Genomic DNA, 22,534 nt, shown 5'->3' with positions numbered 1-22,534 from the left:
TTCCATCATGCTCCCCTGTGGTAGATTCAGGTGTCAACTTGGCCAGATGAAGGTGCCTAGTTCTATTGCTGCAGACATGAGCCAATGGCATGTGAACATCATCTGTTGCTGATTACATCTGCAGTCGGCTAGGAGGCGTGCCTGCTGCAATGAATGATGTTTGATTTAATTGGCTAGAAGCTTAAATGTGAGAGCTCAATGTAGCATAGCCCAAGCAGCTTAACATATCTCATCTCAGCACTCGCAGCTCAGCCCAGGCCTTTGGAGATGCAGAAAGGAATTGCCCTGGGGAAAGTTGTTGGAACCCAGAGGCCTGGAGAGAAGGCCAGCAGAGATCGCCCTGTGTCCTCCCACATAAGAAAGAACCTCAGTTGAAAGTTAGCTGCCTTTCCTCTGATGAACCATACATTTTTAACTAAATAAATCCCCCTTTATTAAAAGCCAGTCCATCTCTGGTGTTTTGCATTCTGGCAGCTTTGGTAGACTAAAACATCCCCCTGTATCAGAACTTGGCCTGGAGGACATACAGCAGATTGCTGTGTCAAAGACCCATCAATTTCTATTTCTGCTGCTTCTCATCCCTCACTCTCCTTCTTCCCCTTCCCATTCCCAGTATTGGAAGCTGGGCAAAAAAGCAGCAGGAAAAACTGGCTTTGATCATCTATATATTCGTCTAAATCTATTGTTTGTGCCTGGAATCCCAGGCTTTTGAAATTCAAATTTTCTTTTTTCTCAAACTATTGTTTCTGCCATAAGACTCATAAAGTCTGTTTTGAAACTCATAAGTCACAAATCAGCCCTTTTCTTTCTCTGCCTATTTCTGCTCTGTCAGACCTCCCTTGAGTTAATAATATGAATGACCAAATGGGCAAATAGATGGAGTGGAGGAGGAAGTAACACAAACAAAAATATACTGGTTGATTCTTCAAATATCTTATTCAATCTTAACAGATATTAGAGCTTTCTGGGGCTTGGAAGCAGCCAACGACTATATGCAGCTTTCCCCTTGTAGCAATCAGTAATGATAGTCATCAAACAGATAACAAAAATGAAGTTCAAGAAGATTAAATGACTTAGATAAGTTCACACAATTCATACAAATAGCACCAGAATTCAGATCTCAAATCTACTGTTCTTACTAATGCGCTCCCCTTGTCTTTTATTTTTTATTTAGAAAATTTCTTTTAATTATTATAATTCTTCTTAAATACCTTTTAAATGTAATATGTTAAACTATTTTAGCACCTTTTATAATCTGAGAAACAAATCTTTTGTAACATTTTTCCTTTAAAAGTGAGACTTGCTTTCTGAAATAAAGGATGATAAGGCTAACATAAATATTAGCAAGGTTATTATTTTGATATGATATAAAGTTTTATCTTTTAGACAAAGTACACAGATGTTTAAAAAAACTTCTCTATAATAGCAGTTTGAGAGCAGCATTGATTATGATTCATTTTTATAAACTCTTGATAACTTCTTTTTGTTGTTGTTGTTTTATGCCCTGTACTCTTGGCAGTTTATTACAATTTTTGTAACAAGGGGTATCATGGTCAGGTTCATGTGTCAACTTGGCCAGGTGGTGGTGCCTGTTTGTCTGGTTGGGCAAGTGCTGGCCTGTCTGTTGCTATGAGGACATTTCATAGAATTAAATCATGATCACGTTGGCTACGTCCACAGCTGATTGCATTTGTAATCAGCCAAGGGAAGTGTCTTCTGCAATGAGTGACATTTAATCTAGTCACTGGAAGGCTTTTAAGGAGGATTCAGAAGGGACAGTCTCTCTTCCTGCTTTGGCTGGTGAGCCTCTCCTGTGGAGTTCATCCAGACCCTTCATCAGAGTCATCAGCTTCACATCCTGCCCTATGGATACTGTACTCCACATTCCCATGGTTACGTGAGACACTTTTATAAATTTTATACCTACAGATATTTTCTGCTGATTCTGTTTCTCTAGAGAACCCTAGCTAATACAATTTGGTACCTGGAGCAGGGTGGTTCTTAAGAAACAGCATCTTAAAAATGGGCTTTTATGAATGGTTTTCTACTCTGACTGGGCTCACAGGCACTAACGACTCTGATTCCCATAATCAGAATGATACTGCTAATCCATGGGGTGGGCTGGCAAAAGAGATTCAAAATATCACCATTGAATTCTTCTAATGCTTCACTTGTATGGAACCAGGCTCTGGGGGATAATGTTTTAACACCTTTACAAAATTTTGTGGAAGTGGGAGGTATAAAGATGTTGGCTGGATGTTGTTAGATACACTGTATACAGTGATGAGTGAAAGGGATGAGCTTAAGGCTTCAAATGAGAAGCTTAAGCGCCATCTGACAGATGTAAATATTTCTAAGAGTGTCCTGAAGGAAAATTTTATTTCCTGTAGCCGTAGACTTGAGATCCCCCAAAATCAGACTCCAAATCTTATTATTAGAGTAGCAACTTTACAACGTAAACTGAAATCTCAATCTTGCATGGTGCCTGCCATTAAAGTGAGGGCATTGATTGGAAAGGAGTGGGACCCTGAAAAATGGGATGGTGACATATAGATTGATAATGATATCAGTGGAGAGGTTAAAGCACTAGGTCATGCTGAATCTTCTCTAGATAACTCTGTAATAGTCTGCCCTGAGGACATAGCCGCTCCACCTCCAGCCTGCCTTGAGGAGTTGGTAACCCAATCTTCACCTGAAGGGATTAGCCGTAGAGTGATTAATCCTGTTTCACCAGATGAAACTGCAAATGAATGCCCTGAAGCAAATGGCTTGGAAGATAGTTCTAATTCTTTTCATGGCCCACCCCCACCATCCCTCATTTCTTCCAGACCTATAACTAGACTAAAGTCCCAACAGGCCCCTAAAGGTGAAGTACAAAGTATCACCCATGAGGAGGTACATTATACTCCCAAAGAACTGTGTGAGTTTTCCAATTTTTATAGACAGAAATCAGGGGAATATGTGTGGGAATGGAGTTTAAGGGTGTGGGATAATGGTGGGAGGAATATAAAGCTGGATCAGGCTAAATTTATTGATATGGGCCCACTAAGCAGAGATTCTGCATTCAATGTTATAGCTCGAGGGGTTAGAAAAGGCATTACGAGTTTGTTTGGATGGTTGGCTGAAATATGGATTAAAAGGTGGCCGACATCACCTGAGGTTGAAATGCCAGAACTGCCCTGATATAATGTAGATGAGGGGATCCAGAGGCTTAGACAGATTGGAATGTTAGAGTGGATTTATCATGCAAAGCCTGCTCTTACACCCCAGGAATATCTGGAGGGTGCACCTTTTATCAGAACAGTGAGAAATAAATTTGTGAGACTAGCACCATCATCCCTGAAGAGCTCCATAGTTGCACTTCTCTGTAGGTCAGATATTACTGTGGGAACTACTGTCACTGAGCTGGAATCCTTAAACATAATGGGGATGACCAGATCCCAAGTTGGCAGAAGCCAGGTGGCAGCACTTAATCACCAAAGACAAGGTGAACGTGGCTATCATAATAGACAGCAGACTCAAAGCAGGAGTCAAAATAATCTGACTTGCAGAGATTTGTGGTGTTGGCTAGTAAATCATGAGGTACCTAGAAGTACAATAATTGGGAAGTCTACTAAATTCTTGTTTGAGCTGTATAAACAAAAGAGTTCTAGGTCAAGTGAACAGAAGTCTAACTTGTTTTTGAATTACAAAAACACAGAGTCACAGCCCCATAATCAATTTCCAGACTTGAGACAGCTTCCAGACTCAGAGTCCTTGAATGAAGGGGAGGCCAGGCCCCTTTGGGGGAGAACCCTGTTACACTGCCACAAATTTATACTCTTAATCTTCCTCCAAGCCTTCCCCAAGGGGACCAATGGCCTTTTATCAGGGTAACTGTGCATTGGGGAAAGGAAATGATCTGATATTTCAGAGATTATTAGACACTAGTTCAGAAGTGACATTAATTCCAGGGGGCCCAAAACGTCACTCTGGTCCACAAGTCAGAGTGGGGGCTTATGGAGGTTAGGTGGTCAATGAAGTTTTAGCTCAGGTCCATCTCACAGTGGGTCCAGTGGGCCCCTGAACCCATTCTGTTGTTATTTCCCCAGTTCCAGAATGCATAATTGGAATAAACATACTGAACAACCGGTGGAATCCCCACATTGGTTCTAACTCATGGAGTGAGGGCTATTATGGTGGGAAAGGCTGAGTGGAAGCCACTAGAACTGCTCCTGCCTAGCAAAATAGTAAATCAGAAGCAATACTGAATTCCTGGAGGGATTGCAGAGATTACCGCCACTCTTAAGGACTTGAAGGATGCAGGGGTGGTGATTCCCGCCACATCCCCATTCAACTCTCCTATTTGGCCTGTGTAGAAAACAGATGCATCTTGGAGAATGATAGTAGATTATCATAAGCTCAACCAGGTGGAAACTCTAATTATAGCTGCTGTGCAAGATGTGGTATCATTGCTTGAGCAAATCAATACATACCTTGGTACCTGGTATGCAGCTATTGATCTGCCAAATGCTTTTTTCTCAATAACTGTTAGTGAGGACTACCACAAACAGTTTGCTTTCAGCTGGCATGGTCAGCAATACACTTTCACAGTCCTACTCCAGGGGTATATCAACTCTCCAGCCCTATGTCATAATCTTGTCTGCAGGGATCTTGATCATTTCTGCCTCCCACATCACAATGGTCCATTATATTGATGATATCATGTTGATTGGACCTAGTGAGCAAGAAGTAGCAACTACTCTAGACTTATTGGTAAGGCATTTGCATGTCAGAGGATGGGAGATAAATCCAACAAAAATACAGGGGCCTTCCACCTCAGTGAGAAGGTGGAAGATAAGTGTTGAGATATCCCTTCTAAGGTGAAGGATAACTTGCTGCATCTGGCCCCTCCTATGACCAAGTTTGTCTGTTTGGATTTTCATGACAATGTATTCCTCATTTGGGTGTGCTACTCTGGCCTATTTATTGTGTGACCAGAAAAGCTGCTAATTTTGAATGGGGACCTGAACAAGGGGAGGCTCTGCGACAGGTCCAGGCTTCTATACAAGCTGCTCTGCCACTTGGACCATTTGATCCAGCAGATCCAATGGTGCTGGAAGTGTCACTGGCAAATAGAGATGCTGTCTGGAGCCTTTGGCAGGCCCCTATAGGAGAATCACAATGCAGAACCTTAGGATTTTGGAGCAAAGCCTTACCATCTGCTACAGATAACTATTCTCCTTCTAAGAAACAGCTTTTAGCCTGCTACTAGGCCTTAGTAGAGACTGAACACTTAACCATGGGCCACCAAGTTACCATGAGACCTGAGTTGCCAATCATGAGCTGGGTATTGTCTGACCCACCAAGCAATAAAGTTGGGCATGTACAGCAGCACTCTATTGTAAAATGGAAATGGTATATACGAGATAGGGCCAGAGCAGGTCCTGAAGGCACAAGTAAGTTACAAGAAGAAGTGGCCCAAATGCCCATGGTCTCCACTCCTGCCACATTACCTTCTCTTTCCCAGACCAGAGCTATGGACTCTTGAGGAGTTCCTTACAGTGAATTGACTGAGGAAGAGAAACCTTGGGCCTGGTTTACAGATGGTTCTGCATGATATGCAGGTACCCCTTGAAAGTGGACAGCTGAAGCACTACAATCCCTTTCTGGGGTGTCCCTGAAGGACAGTGATGAGGGGAAATCATCCCAATGGGCAGAACTTCTAGCAGTGCACCTGATTGTTCATTTTGCATGGAAAGAGAACTGACCAAAGGTGCATTTGTATATTGACTCATGGGCTGTTGCTAATTGTTTGCCTGAATGGTCAGGGACTTGGAAAGACCATAATTGGTGAAAATTGGTGACAAAGAAGTCTGGGGAGGAGGTAAGTGGATAGACCTTTTTGAGCGGGCTAAAAACATGAAGAGATTTGTGTCCCATGTGAATGCACACCAGAGAGTGACTTCAGCAGAGGAAGGTTTTAATAATCAAGTGGATAAGATGACCCGTTCTATGGATACCAGTCAGCCTCTTTCTTCAGCAACTCCTGTCATTGCCCATGGGCTCATGAGCAAAGTGGTCATGGTGGTAGGGATGGAGGTTATGCATGGGCTCAACAACATGGATTTCCACTCACCAAGGCTGATGTGGCTGCAACCACTGCTGAGTACTCAATCTTGCAGCAGCAGAGACCCACACTCAGCCCCCAATATGGCACCATTCCCCGAGGTGACCAGTCAGGTTGATTACATTGGACCACTCTCTTCATGGAAGGGGCAGTGATTTGTTCTAACTGGAATAGATACATACTCTGGATATGGGTTTGTTTTCCCTGCATGCAATGCTTCTGCCAAAACTACCATCTGTGGACTTACAGAATGCCTTATCCATCATCATGGTATTCCATGCAGCATTGCTTCTTATCAAGGAACAACAAATGAAGTGCGGGAATGGGCACATGCTCATGGAATTCTCTGGTCTTACCATGTTCCCCATCATCCAGAGGCAGCTGGATTGATAAAATGGTGGAATGGCCTTTTGAAAACTTAATTATGGTGCCAACTAGGTGGCAATGCCTTTCAGGGCTGAAGTAATGTTCTTCAGGAAGCTGTATATGCTCTGAATCAGCGTCCGCTGTATGGTGCTGTTTCTACCATATCCAGGATCCACGGGTCCAGGGACCAAGGGGTGGAAATGGGAGTGGTGCCACTCACTATTACCCCTAGTGATCCACTAGGAAAATTTTTGCTTCCTGTCCCTGTGCCCTTGAGCTCTGCTGGTCTACAGGTTTTAGTTTCAAAAAGGGGAGTGCTTCTACCAGGAGAAACAACAAAGATTCCATTGAACTGGAATCTAATACTGCCACCTGGTTACTTTGGGCTACTCATGCCCCTGGATCAACAAGCCAAGAAGGGGGTTACTTTGCTGGCTGGGGTGATTGACCCTGACTATCAGGGGGAAATAGGATTGCAAATACACAATGGCGGTGAAGAAGAGTTTTCCTGGAATGTAGGAGATCCCCTTGGGCATCTTTTAGTACTACCGTGCCCTGTGATTAAAATCAATGGAAAACTGCAACAACCCAATCCAGGCAGGACTACCAGTGGCTCTGAAACTTCAGGAATGAAGGTTTGAGTCACACACCAGGCAAAGAACCACGGCCAGCTGAAGTGCTTGCTGAGGGTAATGGGAACATGGAATGGGTAGTGGAGGAACATAGTGATAAATATGAACAATGACCACGTGATCAGTTACAGAAATGAGGACTGTAATGCTGTTTTGTTTATGTTATTGTATTTAAGGTGTAAGATATCCAGTTTAAGAATGAATATTACCCAAGAACTTGTACTCTAGTCTGGGGAGATTTGATGCATTTCCAGTTGTACATGGGACAGTTGAGTATTGTTACGTGAGGAAAAAAATGTGTCTTTTATTGTTTTATATTTAGAAATTAAGTATGGTTTAAGGTGATGTGTATAGCTGCCAAGTTGACAAGGGGTAGACTGTCATGGTCAGGTTCATATGTTAACTTGGCCAGGTGATGGTACATGTTTGTCTGGTTGGGCAAGTGCTGGCCTGTCTGTTGCTATGAGGACATTTAACAGAATTAAATCATGATCACGTCAGCTGCATCCACAGCTGATTGCATTTGTAATCAGCCAAGGAGAGTGTCTTCTGCAATGAGTGACATTTAATCTAGTCACTGGAAGGCTTTTAATAAGGAGGATTCAGAAGGGGCAGTCTCTCTTCCTGCTTTGGCTGGTGAGCCTCTCCTGTGGAGTTCATCCAGACCCTTCATCAGCTTCATAGCCTGCCCTATGGATTTTGGAATCTACATTCCCATGGTTACGTGAGACACTTTTATAAATTTTATATCTATGTAAGGGAAGTTGTAGATTTGGAAGGCATTCTCCTTTTCTGTCATTTCTTTCTCTTTTTTTTTTTTTAACTTTTTTTATTGTATAATATACATACAAAACAAATAAAGAAAAAAGCAATAGTTTTCAAAGCACTCGTCAACAAATTGTTACAGGACAGATACCAGAGTTTGTCATGGGCTACCATATCATCATTTCAGATTTTTCTTCTAGCTGCTCCAGAGCATTGGAAGCTAGAAAGAATATGTATATATTTTATCATCACTTTTTCTTTTTTGTGAAAAATAACATATATTCAAAAAGCAATAAATTTCAATACACAGCACAACAATTAGTTGTGGAACAAATTTCAGAATTTGGTGTGGCTTACAATTTCCTGATTTTAGGTTTTTACTCCTAGATGCTCTAAGATACTGGAGACTAAAATACATATCAATATAATGATTCGACAATCATGCTTGTTTGTTAAACCCTATTTTCTCTGTATAATTCCACCAGCACCTTTGATCTTTCTCCCATTCTTTAGGGTTATTTGGGCTATGTTCATTCTAACTTTTTCATGTTGGCAGGGCTGTCAATAATAAACTCCCCTTGTCTATTGGGAGAAGAATGGAGGAAGAGGGGAAATATGTAAGGTGTCACCTAGTCTTTCAAGTCCTAGGAAGAAAACAGATGAGAACATTTTTCTCCTTAATGCTAGCTCCCATAAAAGACCATGCTGACATCTGACATATATAGGGTAAAAAGGAATATTGGATAAAGCAGTGACTGATTTTCAAATTCTGCTCCCTTCCAACACTAACCTTGTGTGAGTTAGGCAGAATTTTATTTTATTATTATTATTTTTTACCATCTGTATTTGAGAGGGGGGTCTTTCTTTGAAGTTACCAAAGAATTGATTAATATGTAGAAATGAATTTTTCTTCATTCTTGGTGTTTTCGATCACTTTTCTCTGTACAAATGTTACATTTGCTATCACATAGCTCTGAATAATTTATCAGCTCCACCATTCACATATAAAGTGGTAGTTAAGATTTAATTAATATAACAATAGCTAAGATTTAATAAACTCTCAGGGGTAGACTCTATGTCAAGTACTCTACATTAATTATGTGGATTATCTCACTTAATCCTCATGACAAATCTACCAGGGAGACATCATTCAGGAAAACAGGTTAAAACGGGTTCAGTAAATGGCCCAAGGACATATAGCTAATAAATGGCAGACCTAGGATTGGAAGCTATTATTAAATGCATATTTTAAATATCCAATTTAATTCAGACATGTAATAGTCATGTTTTATTCTCGTAAAATTGTTTCTACATGTGACAGTAACCATTTCATTAGATGATGGTGTTCTTTAAAGAGGTACTCTGAAACCTGAACAAAATCGCCAACTGTGGCAATGGATACATGAGAACTGGAACATATAACCATATAAACTTATGATTTACATAGTATTCATCACTATCCTCAATAAATATCCATGGGTCTAATTGAATATGGCATCCTGCCAAATGCAATAGTAGGAGATGAAGTCAGATTGAGTAGCTGCCCCAAATAATTACAGAAACAGTGATCCCCAACCGAAAACATGGCAAAGCATTTCTATTGTATGAATGTTCGTCTTAATAACTGTGCCTTGGTGCAATTTTATCATCAAAATTTATTACCTTGGTGTTTAGAATGAAAATAAGATATAATTGTTACTGTCTGTTAGTGCCAAACACTGGGATAGGATGGTCCTCATAGGATAGTACTTGAAAATTCCATCCCAAGCATGAATTTCAGAGATACAGCAGTATTTCCTGTTATCTCAGCAGATGAATATATATCTCCACTCAACTTAAACCACATCAATTGTTTATGTAACATTTTTATTATTAAAGTTCAGTATACTCACGGAAAAGTACACAAATCATTAAATATATAGTTCAACGAATTCCAAAAAAAGTGAACACATTCATATGACTAACCCCCGGATAGAGAAACAGAAAGTCACTAGCACCCCAGAAGCCCTGTCTTGTATCTCCTTCCAGTCACTACTTCCTCCATCCAAGGGCAATCATTATCCTGGCTTATAACATCATAGATAAGTTTTGCCTCTTTTCAAACTTTATGTAAATGGAATCATTCAGCATGAGCTCTTTGGTGTCTGGCTTCTTTCACTCAGCATTATGTTTGTGTATGTGTCGATGTTGTTGTGTGTAGTTGCAGATCATTCATTCCTAACCCACTCTTTGTGCATGCTTGGCTGACACCTTGCAATGTTCCTGTGTGTCTACTGATGATTATATTCTTTTATTTCAAATTAATTGAGCAGAGAGACGGGTACATTTATTAATCTCGATAAGTGCAGTGGCTGAAAGAAACATGCACAGGGCATCCTAAGAGACTGTTCTTTTTTTTAGCACTGATATTTCACTTTCAAGGTTAAATAGAAGCTGGTGCTTAAGAAACTGTTTCAAATTCGTCATCTTGTAAAGATGCCCATATACAAATTGAGATACTATCCTGCAGCCAGGAAAGTCAAGCACAGAGAGGTTAATGACTGCCTTGGGTCTACCAGCAAGAGCCCTCAGATCCTTTATATTTCCAGTGAATGTATTCTATGTATAGCCGATCTTCAAAACTTGAAGGAAACTATGAGGAAATGAAAGAGCAAAATAAGATTCACTTTTATTTTCCCAAAGATAAATTAAGAAATTAACAGTAAATTCCTTTGTTCAAAAAATATCTGATGTGAAAATTTAAGCAAATGGAAGAGATAAAAGTAGACTTCTCTGGATTAAGGGTGAAGAGAAAATGGAGACCCATCCCTTTATCCTCCTCTCCTCAGCAACGGCAGCTTCTGGGTGGCTTTTCAGAACCTCTCGTGCTCTCTTAAAGTATTTATCATCCATCCATGTCTTATAAACTGGTGAATGCTTAACCTGTGCTTTGGAACTGGGGTCTGAGACTTCTTTTTGATCAGTGACAAAAATTGCAGTTGCAGTTTTTTTCTCACAGCAATGTTCCATCATTTTATCTCTTTCAAGATGGTTGAAGGGGGCGGGCCACGGTGGCTCAGCAGGTAAGAATGTTTGCCTGCCATGCCCGAGGACCCGGGTTCGATTCCCGGTGCCTGCCCATGTTAAAAAAAAAAAAAAAGAAAAAGAAAAAGATGGTTGAAGGCTTTGACTCCTATTTGTTAACATTCTCTGTGACCTGGCTTCCTACCCCCGCCTATGTGAAGTCCAGGCCCTATGTGAATCTTGTTTATTAAACAAAGAGGGAAATGAAATGGCAACAGACTAATCCTAAGTTGTTACAGCAAAATGACTTCTAGTCTAAGAAAAAAAGTGACTTGGAGGTCTTAAATATTGAAATCTTTCTCCATAGTCCCCAATTCTCTGTGGGACTCATCCCTGTGCTAGGCACATAGTAGATGAATAATAAATACTACCTTGATGAATGTGCAGTATTCATATTTGTTTATCTGGTTTTGTGCTGATTTTAAACAAGCTAATTGCTCAGGAATCATTATGATCATTACTAGATTCCATTAGCCCACTTCACAGGTAATAGAAATTACTGTTTTCTGTGAACAAAATGAGATGTATGCAAATGAATAGAATGGGCTTTCTCTCTCGAGTCAAAAATCCCTCCTTCATTCATTCGACAAGTATTTATTGGACACTGACTATGCATTAGTCATTATTTCTAGATGCTTGGAAAGGATACACCAGAGAACAAAACAGGAAAATTCCTGCCCTCATGGAGCTTGCATTCCAGCTGGGGACACAGACCATAAACAATAAACATAATAAAAAATGGATGACACTATGTTGGAAGATGATATGTGTTCTCAGCAAGGAAAGGAATGTGCTTGGAGCTGAGGAACAAATATGCAAGCCATTATTGGGATTTTGGCTTCTGCTTTGAGTGAAATGGGAACTATTTGAGGGTTTTGCGCAAAGGAGAGGCATGATCTGACTTGCATTTTAAAAGGATCACTCTGGCTGCTCTGTTGAGAATAGACTGCAGGGTGAGGGTGGGGGTGGGATAGAAACCGCTAAACTTGTCTATAAGTAACTGCAGTAATCCAGATGATGAGAGGCTGGGACCAGGGTGATAGCACTGAGGGGTGAGACGGTCAGATTCTGGACATGTTTTGAAGGGAGAACCAACACAATTCCTGATTTACTGGGTGAGAGAAGGAAAGATATGAAAGATGACTTCAAGGTTTCTGGCCTGAGCAACTGTAAAGGCTGCAGATAGGAAAGATTGGAGGGGAAGATCAAGAGTTTAGTTTTGGTTGTATTGAGTTTCAGATATCTACTAGACCTATAAGTGGACATGTCAAAAAGGCAGTTGGATGAGTCTGAAGTTTGGGAGTGAGATCTGGCTCACAGGATTTAGGTGTTACAAGGATATAGGTTATATTTAAGTCCATAGGATTGGATACAATTAAGAAAGGAGTGAGTGAGAAGAGAGGACCAAGGACTAGCCATGGGGAAAACCAACATTAGGAGGACAAGGAGAAGAGGAGGAATCAGAAGGGAGACTAAAAATGAGCAACTAAGAAAGTTGATGTAAAAGCAAGAGGGTGTGGTGTCCTGGGTACTGTACAAAGAAAGTTTATCAATAAAAAGGTGGTGATCAACTTTGTTAAGTGCTGCTAAGTCAAGGGACTGAGGATTGAGAAATGGCTACTAAATGTAGCAGTGAGAAGATCATTTGTAACCTTGGTAAGAGTAATTTGGGTGCAGTGGTGGGGAGCCAAAACCCTCTGGGAATAGACTTGAAGGAAATGAGAAGAAATGGACTGGAGAGAGAAAGAGTAAACAGAGTATTACTGCAAAGGGAAGCAAAGAATTAGAGGAATAACTGGCAGGAGAAGTAGGGCCAAGAGAGTTTGTTTTGAAAAGAAGTGAAAACAGCCCATTTGTGATGCAGTTGATATAGGGGAGAAAGGGGAGAATTGCTAGAGCAATGGCCTTGAGTAGGCAAAATGGGACGATGGCCTCTAGTGCATGAGTGGAGGGACTAGCATTACTCAGGGCATGGAAAGTTCATCTACGTTAACAAGGCAGAGTATATGTGTGCAGATGTTGGCAGGTAGGTAGATGTGTTGGTGGAATCTTGAAATTCTCTTCAGATTGCTGTAATTTTTTCAGTGAGATAGAAGGCGAGGTCCTCAGCTGAGTGCTGGCTCTACTTTCAATTCATATCAAGAATCTACTTTCTCATCACTTCCGCTGCTACCACCCTTGTCTGAGCTGTCAACTGGGCACTCAGATTTTTGTGACAGTCCCCAGACTGGTCTTCCTGCTTCTCCTTTATATCCTATTAAAATGTAAGTCCAATCCTGTCATTACAGTGTTCCAATTCTCCAATGGCTTCCCACCTCATTCAGAAAAAAGTCAATGTTGTTTCTTCCTCCTCACCTTCCCTCTGCAACCTTACCTCCTACTACTCTCTTCCTTACATCTCTGTTCCAGCCACAACAATATTCTTGTTATCCCTTGAACCCACCAGGCATGACTCTTGCTCAAGACCTTTGCACATGCTCTTCCCACTGACTGGCATGCTTTCCATGGCTCACTCACCCACCTTATCTCAAGTCATTAAGCAAATGTCATGCAACCAGTGTGGCCTCCGTGACCAAACCACTCAAAATAACAACTCCTATTCCCTATCACCCCTCCCTGCTTTATTTTTCTTATAATACTAATGAGCATCTAACATGCAATATGTTTAATTTGCTTATTTAGTTTATAGCTGCCTCTTTCTACTAGAATGCAAGCTCCATGCAGACATGGATATAAGATACAAGACTTGTACCTTGTTGTTTACAATGCTTTCCCTGGTACCTAGAACAGCACCAGGCACATAGTTGTAGAATGAGTGAATGAACTTGAACACCATGCTGTGAGACCAGTTGTGGCTACTCTTAAAAAATGAGATGGACCCCCCCCAACACACACTCAAAATTTGGTTTGGATGTTGAGACTGATGACATTAAACATGCACGAAGGGGACATGAAAATATTTATTACTCACATAGTGAGACTTTCTTGGGAGAGCAGGGCAGGCTTTGAAACTGGTCTAAAAATGGCCTGAGAGAACAGGAAAAGAAGGCTGGCTTGGGGTTTTATTGTGGTTAGGGAGAGGGTGAGGGTTCCTATGCATGGGCTGAGGCTTGTGTAGTGTGAAAGTCGTGCTAGTGCAAAAAGAAGGGAACATCTGGTCTTTCTTATCAGTTTGTCCAGATGTGTGGCCTTGAAAGCCGTCAGCAGCTAAACAATAAAAATGGAGACAGACTCTTTATTTTAGTACCCATAGCAAGTAGGATTGTTTGGGTGTTTTAACATATTTTTTTATTGTGAAATAGAACATACATACAAAAAAAGCAATAAATTTCCGAGTACATTTTAACAAGTAGTTATAGAACAGATTTTAAAGTTTAGTATGGGTTACATTTCCACAATTTTTCATTTTTCTTCTAGCTGCCCCAAGACACTGGAGACCAAAAGGAATATCAATATAATGATTCAGTGGTCATACTCATTTGTTAAATCCTATCTTTTCTGCTATATACTCCTCCTTCTCTTTTTCTTTTTTTGTGAAAAATAACGTATATACAAAAAAGCAATAAATTTAAAAGTACATCACAACAGTTAGTTGTAGAAAAGATTTCAGAGTTTAGTATGCACTACAATTCCATATTTTAGGTTTTTACTTCTAGCTGCTTTAAGGTACTGGACTTAAAAGGAATATCAATATAATGATTCAGCAATAATCCTCATTTGTTCAACACTACCTTCTCTGTATAACTCCACCATTACCTTCGATCTTTCTCCCATTCTTTAGTGGGCTATGGTCACTCTAACTTTTTCATGTTGGAAGGGGCTGTGGATAATATGGGATAGGGGGATGGAACTATCTGATGTTCTGGAGAGGCTGGCCTCTCTGCATTTCGGGGCTTATCTGGCCCAGGGACCCATCAGGAGGTTGTAGGTTTCTGGAAAGTTACCTTAGTGCATGGGACCTTTGTAGAATCTTATATAATGCCCTAGGTGTTCTTTAGGGCTAACAGGATTGGTTTGGGTTGAGGTTTAGCAAGTTATGGTAGGTAGCAATGTCTAACTGAAGCTTTTGTAAGAGTGACCTCCAGTGTGGTCTCTAGACTCTATTTGAACTCTCTCAGCCACTGATACCTTATTTGTTACACTTCTTTTCTTCCTCTTGGTCAGGATGGCATTGTTGATCCCATGGTGCCAGGGCCAGACTCATCCCTGGGAGTTATCTCTCATGCTGCCAGGGAGACTTTCACCCTTGAATGTAATGTCCCATGTAGGAGGGGAGGGTAATGGCTTCACTTGCAGAGTTAGGCTTAGAGAGAGAAAGGCCACATCTGAGCAACCAAAGAGGTCCTCTAGAGGTAACTCTTAGGCATACCTATAGGTAGTCTAAGCTTCTCTGTTACCTACACAAGCTTCATAAGATTAAGCCTCAAGATCAAGGGTTTGGCCTATTGATTAGGGTGTCCCTAGTGTTTGACACAGTATCTGACATTTCGCTGGTGGTAAACTTTAATAGTTTGTTTGGGTGTTTTATATTCTAAGATTTCTCTGACTCTACCTGAGACCTAGAATATCAGATCCATAAGGAATCTTAGGGCTCTTGGCAAACAGCCTTATTTTCTAGGTGAAAAATGCTGAGCTCAGTTCCACCACGCTGTAAGCTGACTCAGGGGCTGGCTCCCATATGGCGAGGCCTGAGGCTAAAGGGACTTCACAACAATCTTTCACAATTTTTTAGTCTCTTTGACTCTCAGAACCCCTGCCTATAAGATGCTGGTGATAATTTCTACCATGCATGTTGTTGGATTGAGAGATTCAATGGAAGGATGTTTATAAAGTAAGAGCTGTGGTAGTCATTGCTAGAGTCAGACCACAGTGGCCTCTAGCTAAGAAAACAAAACAAAACAAAAACAACACAAAACCACACATATTTAGTCTGGGCATATGTAAGAAAACACTTTTAAATATAACCTAGGGAGAATATAATTATTTCATTTTATACAGTATCAGAAGCAAGGACTATTGTCTTATCAAGTTTTTTTTTATTTTTACTTTTTGAGTTTTCAAGAAAACAGAAAAATAAAATGACTACCATAATGAGCAAGCACCCCATGCCCCTTACATAGATCTAACAATTGTAACTGTGTTACCTTCTTTGATTGATTGATTTTTGTTGCTGAAGAATTTTAAAGTAAATTAAATTTAAATGACATTTAATCCCTATATATATACATATATATATATCAGTATGCCCCTTTAAAAAAAAACAGCATTTTCATATATAGCTACAATATCATTATAATTCCTAGCAGAAATAATGATTTCTTAATATCATTTAATACAAGCCCATATTCAAATTGCATTATTAAAATTGTGCTACAGCCTTGATATGGTGTTTCAGGAGAACTTGGGTCAGATTCCCTTTATCGGGGTATTGTTTTCCACTTTAGTTCTTTTTCAAAGCGTTTCACTTACCCTTTTCTTCTATTGCAGGCTTTGCACGTCTGGGAGGACACCCTTGTTTTCTCACCACACAAGATATTCACTTGGGTGTGAATGAAAGTCTCACTGACACGGCCCGGTTTGTAATTCTTTCCTCCTCTCCAAAGCTTATTTCAAAATCTGGTGGATACATTTCAGAAAGAAAGCATGTATCTCTTTAAACAAAGGTTTTCTTTCTCAGTATCCTTTGCACTTTTCTCCCTTTTTCCTCTTTACATTATTGACTGTTATGAATGTGTCTCCCTTATTCTCTGGCCACTTTCCATGAGTTAAGATAACTTTTTCTTAGCGACATGAAGCTTCGATCCCAAATTTAGTACTCAGAGTTCCTTACCTGATCAGGATTCTGACTATAAAATTTTGAACTTAGGGAAACAAATAATCAAGTATGACTTTAACATTTTAAAGTTGAGGAGATGGAGGTCCAGGGAAATTGACTTATTCAGTGACTCATAACTAGTTCATATCAGAGCAGGTAATGATATTAATAGGTAACATGTATTGAGCATTTATTATATGCCAGTCATTTTCTAAGTGCTTTACTCATTTAATCCTTATAGCAACCTGTTCTAGTTTGCTAGCTGCCAGAATGCAACATACCAGAGATGGATTGGTTTTCAATAAAGGGGGATTTATTTCGTTAGGTATAGTTCTTCAGAGGAAAGGCAGCTAACTTTCAACTGAGATTCTTTCTTACGTGGGAAGGCACAGGGCGATCTCTGCTGACCTTCTCTTCAGGCCTCTGGGTTCCAACAACTTTCCCCGGGTGATTCCTTTCTGCATCTCCAAAGGCCTGGGCTGAGCTGCTTGGGCTGTGCTACGTTGAGCTCCCTCATTTAAGCACCAGCCAATTAAATCAAACATCATTCACTACAGCATGCACGCCTCCTAGCCAACTGCAGATGTAATCAATAACAGATGAGCTTCACATGCTGTTGGTTCACATCCACAGCAATAGAACTAGGCACCTTCACCTAGCCAAGTTGACACCTGAATCTAACTACCATACAGCCCAAACAGACTGGCACAAAGTTGAGAAACAAGTTAGAAACATACTAGCTCCTATAGCACAAAATGTCAGTGGCTTAACCCAGTGCAGATGTCCCTGATTGTTGAGAAGGAACACAGATTATTTATGTGGTCATTTAAGAACTACCATCTTCAACACATGGCCTCCAAAGTTGCTCTGGGTGAAAACATCGGGCTAGGACCCAGGGGAAGAGAATATAGAGAAGGCATACCTGCTTCAAAGCTCCCTTAGCCGGGAAGTGGTATGTGTCACTCCCACTCACGTTCCATTGGTAAAAAGTAGTCGTTCACCCCTACCAAAATGAAAGGGGAAATGGGAAAAGGCTTTTAACCACCTTATTATAGTGAAAACTTAAACATAGGCTTCCTGACTCTCCATGCAATGCTCTTTCCACTTTAGCATGTCTGGCTGAGAAATTCAGAGCAAATGTCTTTGTTAAATATTTTGTAATTGATAAAGAAGACTAATGATTTTTTTGTGAATATATTATGCCATAAGGTAATTCTTTGCAGACAACTGTCTGCTTTTTAAAGCAGCTACTCTAGTATATGTTGAAGAATTTGCCTCATTTGAATTACTTAAGTGATTTCAAATAACTTGTCTTTAAACCTTTTAGTTATGTTATGTCAGATGAGACAATGTTATTATTTGAAAGTGTCATGTTCATCTTCTGGATGTAAGGTACAAAAAGAATAAACGTAAATGAGTTTTCCTTCTAAATATATTGCCACTGATTTGGATTATATTTACCTAATAATCCTGCTTCCACAGAAGTGAAATATACTTTATTCAAGAGCAAACATTATAAAATTAAGGGATGAAGCTAGAAACATAGCCAGGAGAGAAATTTCAATGGGGATCCTCCATATAAGATCAGGAGAACAATAGTAAATGTGTCATATTTGAACAGTGGTTGGAAAAGATTCCAGTGGGAGGAATAGCTGAGCTCCAAGGAAGAGGGAGTACAGATCAGCAGACAGAAAGAGGTCAGGGCCCAGAAATAAGTGGAGTAGGCAGCATACCCAAAGCAAGAGACAAATAACCAAGCATGGGCTGATAGCATGGTTTGAAAGCTGTGGAGGGGTGTAAACATGTCCTTTTCTGTATTTGTTCTCCACACAATTCCCGTTCCAAGTTCTTAGTTAGAGGAGCTCTACACAAGTTCTGAGAAAAATAATCTGATCACAAATTCCAACAAGATTGGGAGCTTTTGGAGTCCATATAATTTGTTCTATTGCTACGTGGATATATGGATACATAAAACTGGATCCTTACAATTCTTTCCAATCATTTCATCTTAATCCAAAAAACTCTAAATGAAAATATTAGCTTCCCCTTAAAGGATGTGTGCTATGGATTTCAAATCCTTGCAAAGACCTGCAAAGTAGGTATTATTGGCTCAGTTTTATAGATGGGGAAACCATGGCTTCTAGAAGTAATGGAGCTTAGCAGATAAGTCAGGATTGAAATCACATTTTTAAAAAAGGCCATGCTGTTTTGACTACCTCTTCTATATACAGCCCATGAGAGGAGCAATGAAATAGTTAAGGAAAGCACTGGCTTGTGTATCAGGATGCCCTCAAGACCACCCTCCAGGTTCAGTGATTCACTAGGAGGACTAACAGGACTCAGCACGTAGTTGTAGTCACAGCTATGATTCATTACAGCTAAAGCTTATAAACCAAGATTTGCAAAAGGAAAAGGCACACGGGGTGAAGTCCGAGGGAAACCAGATGCAAGCTTCCAAGAATCCTCTTTCAGTGGAGTCATACAGGGCATGCTTAATTCCACCAGCAACGAGTTGCAATAACACATGTGAAATGTTGTCTACCAGAGAAACTCATTAAGGACTTGGTGCCTAGGGTTTTTTTACTGGGGCTAGTCACACAACCCTCTCTGGCTGATGTGTGCCCAAATTCCAGATTCCCAGAAGCAGGTGTTCAGCTTAAACCATGTTGTTTGTACAAACATTGTAAGCAGAGTGAATTGTGCTGATCAGTTCTGGAAAGGGTGTGAACCCTCTCAAAATGCAAGTTCTTAGATACCAGCCAAGGGCCAAGCATTGCAGCAGGCCTTTCAAAGGATAGCAGCTTGGAAATCAGGACACTTGGGTTTTAGTCCCAGCTCTGCCAATTACCTACTCCATGACTTTCACAGGTGAAGATTTCTCTGGATCTTAGTTTCTTTCCTATAAAATGAGGGAATTCTAATCATTAAGGTCCATTTTAACTCTACACTCTCAAATGCATTCTCCCTCCAATACTCTCTATTGGCAAAATCTATCAGGGAAAGCTGGCAAAGCAGAAATGTGGCTTGCCTTGTCCCAGCCCCTATATCACAGAACCGAGTACAGAAAGGTGGATTTGGAACTGAGTGACAGTAGGCAAATATCTGGTGAGACAGTATTGACATGAACAGCAAGGAACTCACCACTCCCACATTCCCTTCCCCTTCTTTTCCTTTCCCCTCAATTCCTATTCGTTCTAATATTATTATTATTATTATTTTTTGCTTGAGCAGGCACTGGGAATCAAACCCGGGTCTCAGGCATGGCAGGCGAGAACTCTGCCACTGAGCCACCGTTGCCCACCCTCTAATATTACTTTTACATAATCATAGTCTATAATAGTAATATCCTATTATGTAACATGATGCTTTAAATTGTTTATCATATTCATATTATAACAAATTTATGATCACCACCGTTTATTTAAATATTCTGTATCCTAAGTTTTTATTTTAATTCATCTCTTAGTGGGGCAGATTTTTTCATCCTTTAGTTTTCTTTATGAAGGGCTGTTAGAAGCTGATTCCCTTTCCAGTCATATTTAAGATCATTTGTCTATTGTCTATTGAGCAATAGCTTTGCTCTGTATAATATTCTTGGGTTATACTTTCTTTCCTTTTAAATTTTATAGGCAAGGCCACATTATTTCCTGGCATTATTTATTGTATGGGGAAGACTGAGCCCAGTCTAATTTGTCCCCTTTCAGGTGATTTTCTTTTATCCCCTATATATTTTAACTATTTATTCATATTCTTGAAGTTCAATAACTTGACCAAGATATTCTCAGCATCTATTTTTCTATATTAAAATTTTCTTTAATCTGTTGTGCTTTTAAGTCTGTGGATTTAGTAACTCCTTCATTTAGGACAATTTTCTTTATTTAATTTTTGAATATTTTCCCCTTCTATTTGTTGGATTCTGTACCTCACTGGAAAGTATTACCCTTCTGTTAAATTATTTTTGCTTGTCTTCCATATCTATTACATCATCTCTAATTGATTTAATCTGTCTCTTCCTCTAGATTTACTGTGATTATCTCAAAACTTTATTGCTATAGTTATTTATTATTTCTGTAACATTGTTATTTTTGTTCATAATATGTTTATCTCTTCAGTATCACTTTTTATCTCATTCTGTTATTCGTTCATTTGGTTTATGAACTTGTATTTTGTTGAAATTAGATCTTACTAAATTCATCTATAGCTCAAAGTACTATCTTATGTATTTATTCAGTTATGTTCTCTTCTGGAATGGATTCTTCATCTATATTTTGTATTGTACATCCTTTTCTTTCATTTTATTTTCAGTAGCATGTTTACATATAGTTGACATGTCATTTTATTTCAGCCTTGCTTGTGTTTAACATGGGCACCTGTGTCTAGGCCTCTTTTTGAAATGATATAGTGTGGGTAAAATCTCCATAGCTAAGTTTGAATTAGGTATTGTGTAATCTGAGGGTGCTAGTGGTGAGTGAAATGGAACATTGAGTTGGAGCTGTCAATCAATAATATGGAAGAACTGGTATGGTGAGAGAGGGTCCCCAAGGCCACCGCCAGATTCAACAATTCACTAGGGGGATTCACAGGACTCAACATATAGTCTTACTCACAGCTATAACTATTTACAGTGAAAGGATGCAAACTAGCATCAGAAAAGGGAAATGGCACATGGGGCAAAGTCCGGGGCAAACCAGGCACAAGCCTCCAGGGATACTCTCCTAGTTAAGTCACATAGGATACTTAATTCTCCCAGGAACAAGTTGTGAAAACATGTGTGAAATATCTTCTACCAGGGAAGCGCATTAAGGACTCAATGCCCCAAATTTTTATTGGAAACACTCTGCCTAGCATGTACCAAGATTCCAGACTCCCAAGAGGAAAGCAGGTGTTCAGAAAAGCCATATTGTTTGTATCAACAATTCAGACATAGTGAACCACTCTTATAAATTCTGGGAATGGTGAGACCCCTCACAAAATCCAAGTTCCCAGACACCAGCCAAGGGTCAACCTTGGCTAAATGTCCTTTGCATAGATCTCCTTTAACTGGTGAGGGAATGTATCCTTTAGCCACGGAAGAACATCTTTGAGATGTGAATTGTTTCCTCAGTTCGGTGTGGATTCCTGGAACCCACCTTCCTATCAGATAAAATTAATCCCATTGTTCTTTTTCTTTTAAGCAGTCTCTTAGCAACTATTATCCACCCCCTAACATATCAGAAAACATAATACATGCACATAATCATTCAGTTGAATTTGCTTCAGATTTGGGGGTATCTTCAAATTTTGTCAATTCCTTGGTGCTGGGTTGGCGTGAAAAGCTGGATATTCTATTTCTTTCCTTGCCTTGGCCTTTTAGATATGACACTGGAGGTGAACCTTAGCATGGCTCAGATCACCAATTCTTTGGAAGTTTGAAATCAGATGGAAGTTTGCAAAAGCAATGATACATTATTGCCCAGTTTCAAGGCTTTCTGTTTCTTCCATAATGACAGCTGTTCATGCCTAATGCTCTGAGTGCATTATTGAAAGGTGCATAATAGCTTCACAGTCATTTTCACTTTAATGCAGTACTTAGTAATGCGGTTTCAGGAACCACGTGTATGAAAGGCTCCACATAAAACCAAATAATGTAGAGTTGTTCTGCCCTAATTACTTTCCCTATAGATGTAATTTCCTTAAGGTAGTGATTGCTAATGTGTGCCCTGATAATGTAAGACTAGTAGAAAGGAAAATCAGCACAAAATACATACCCACATGCCCCTGCAGCATCATGGAAGGTATCCAGTC

The 22,534-nt window shown here is 39.9% G+C and overlaps 1 protein-coding gene across 2 annotated transcripts in view; it reads left to right on the top strand.

Moving 5' to 3' along the window:
* The window catches only part of OTC (ornithine transcarbamylase), a 75,835-nt gene that overhangs the window by 21,037 nt on the left and 32,264 nt on the right, over positions 1 to 22,534 (top strand). For both annotated transcript variants that reach the window (XR_013169503.1, XM_077146179.1), the window contains exon 4: positions 16,423 to 16,510. Coding sequence is in view for 1 of the 2 variants with exons in the window: in XM_077146179.1 (XP_077002294.1) it covers positions 16,423 to 16,510 (88 nt within the window). In the remaining variant the exon portion in view is untranslated. The remainder of the gene's footprint in view (positions 1 to 16,422; positions 16,511 to 22,534) is intronic.

Source organism: Tamandua tetradactyla, chromosome X (genome assembly GCF_023851605.1).
Source record: "Tamandua tetradactyla isolate mTamTet1 chromosome X, mTamTet1.pri, whole genome shotgun sequence".
In the NCBI taxonomy this organism is placed as follows: Eukaryota; Metazoa; Chordata; class Mammalia; order Pilosa; family Myrmecophagidae; genus Tamandua; species Tamandua tetradactyla.
Note: the sequence above shows the minus strand (reverse complement) of the source record. Positions and strands in the feature narration are given on the sequence as shown.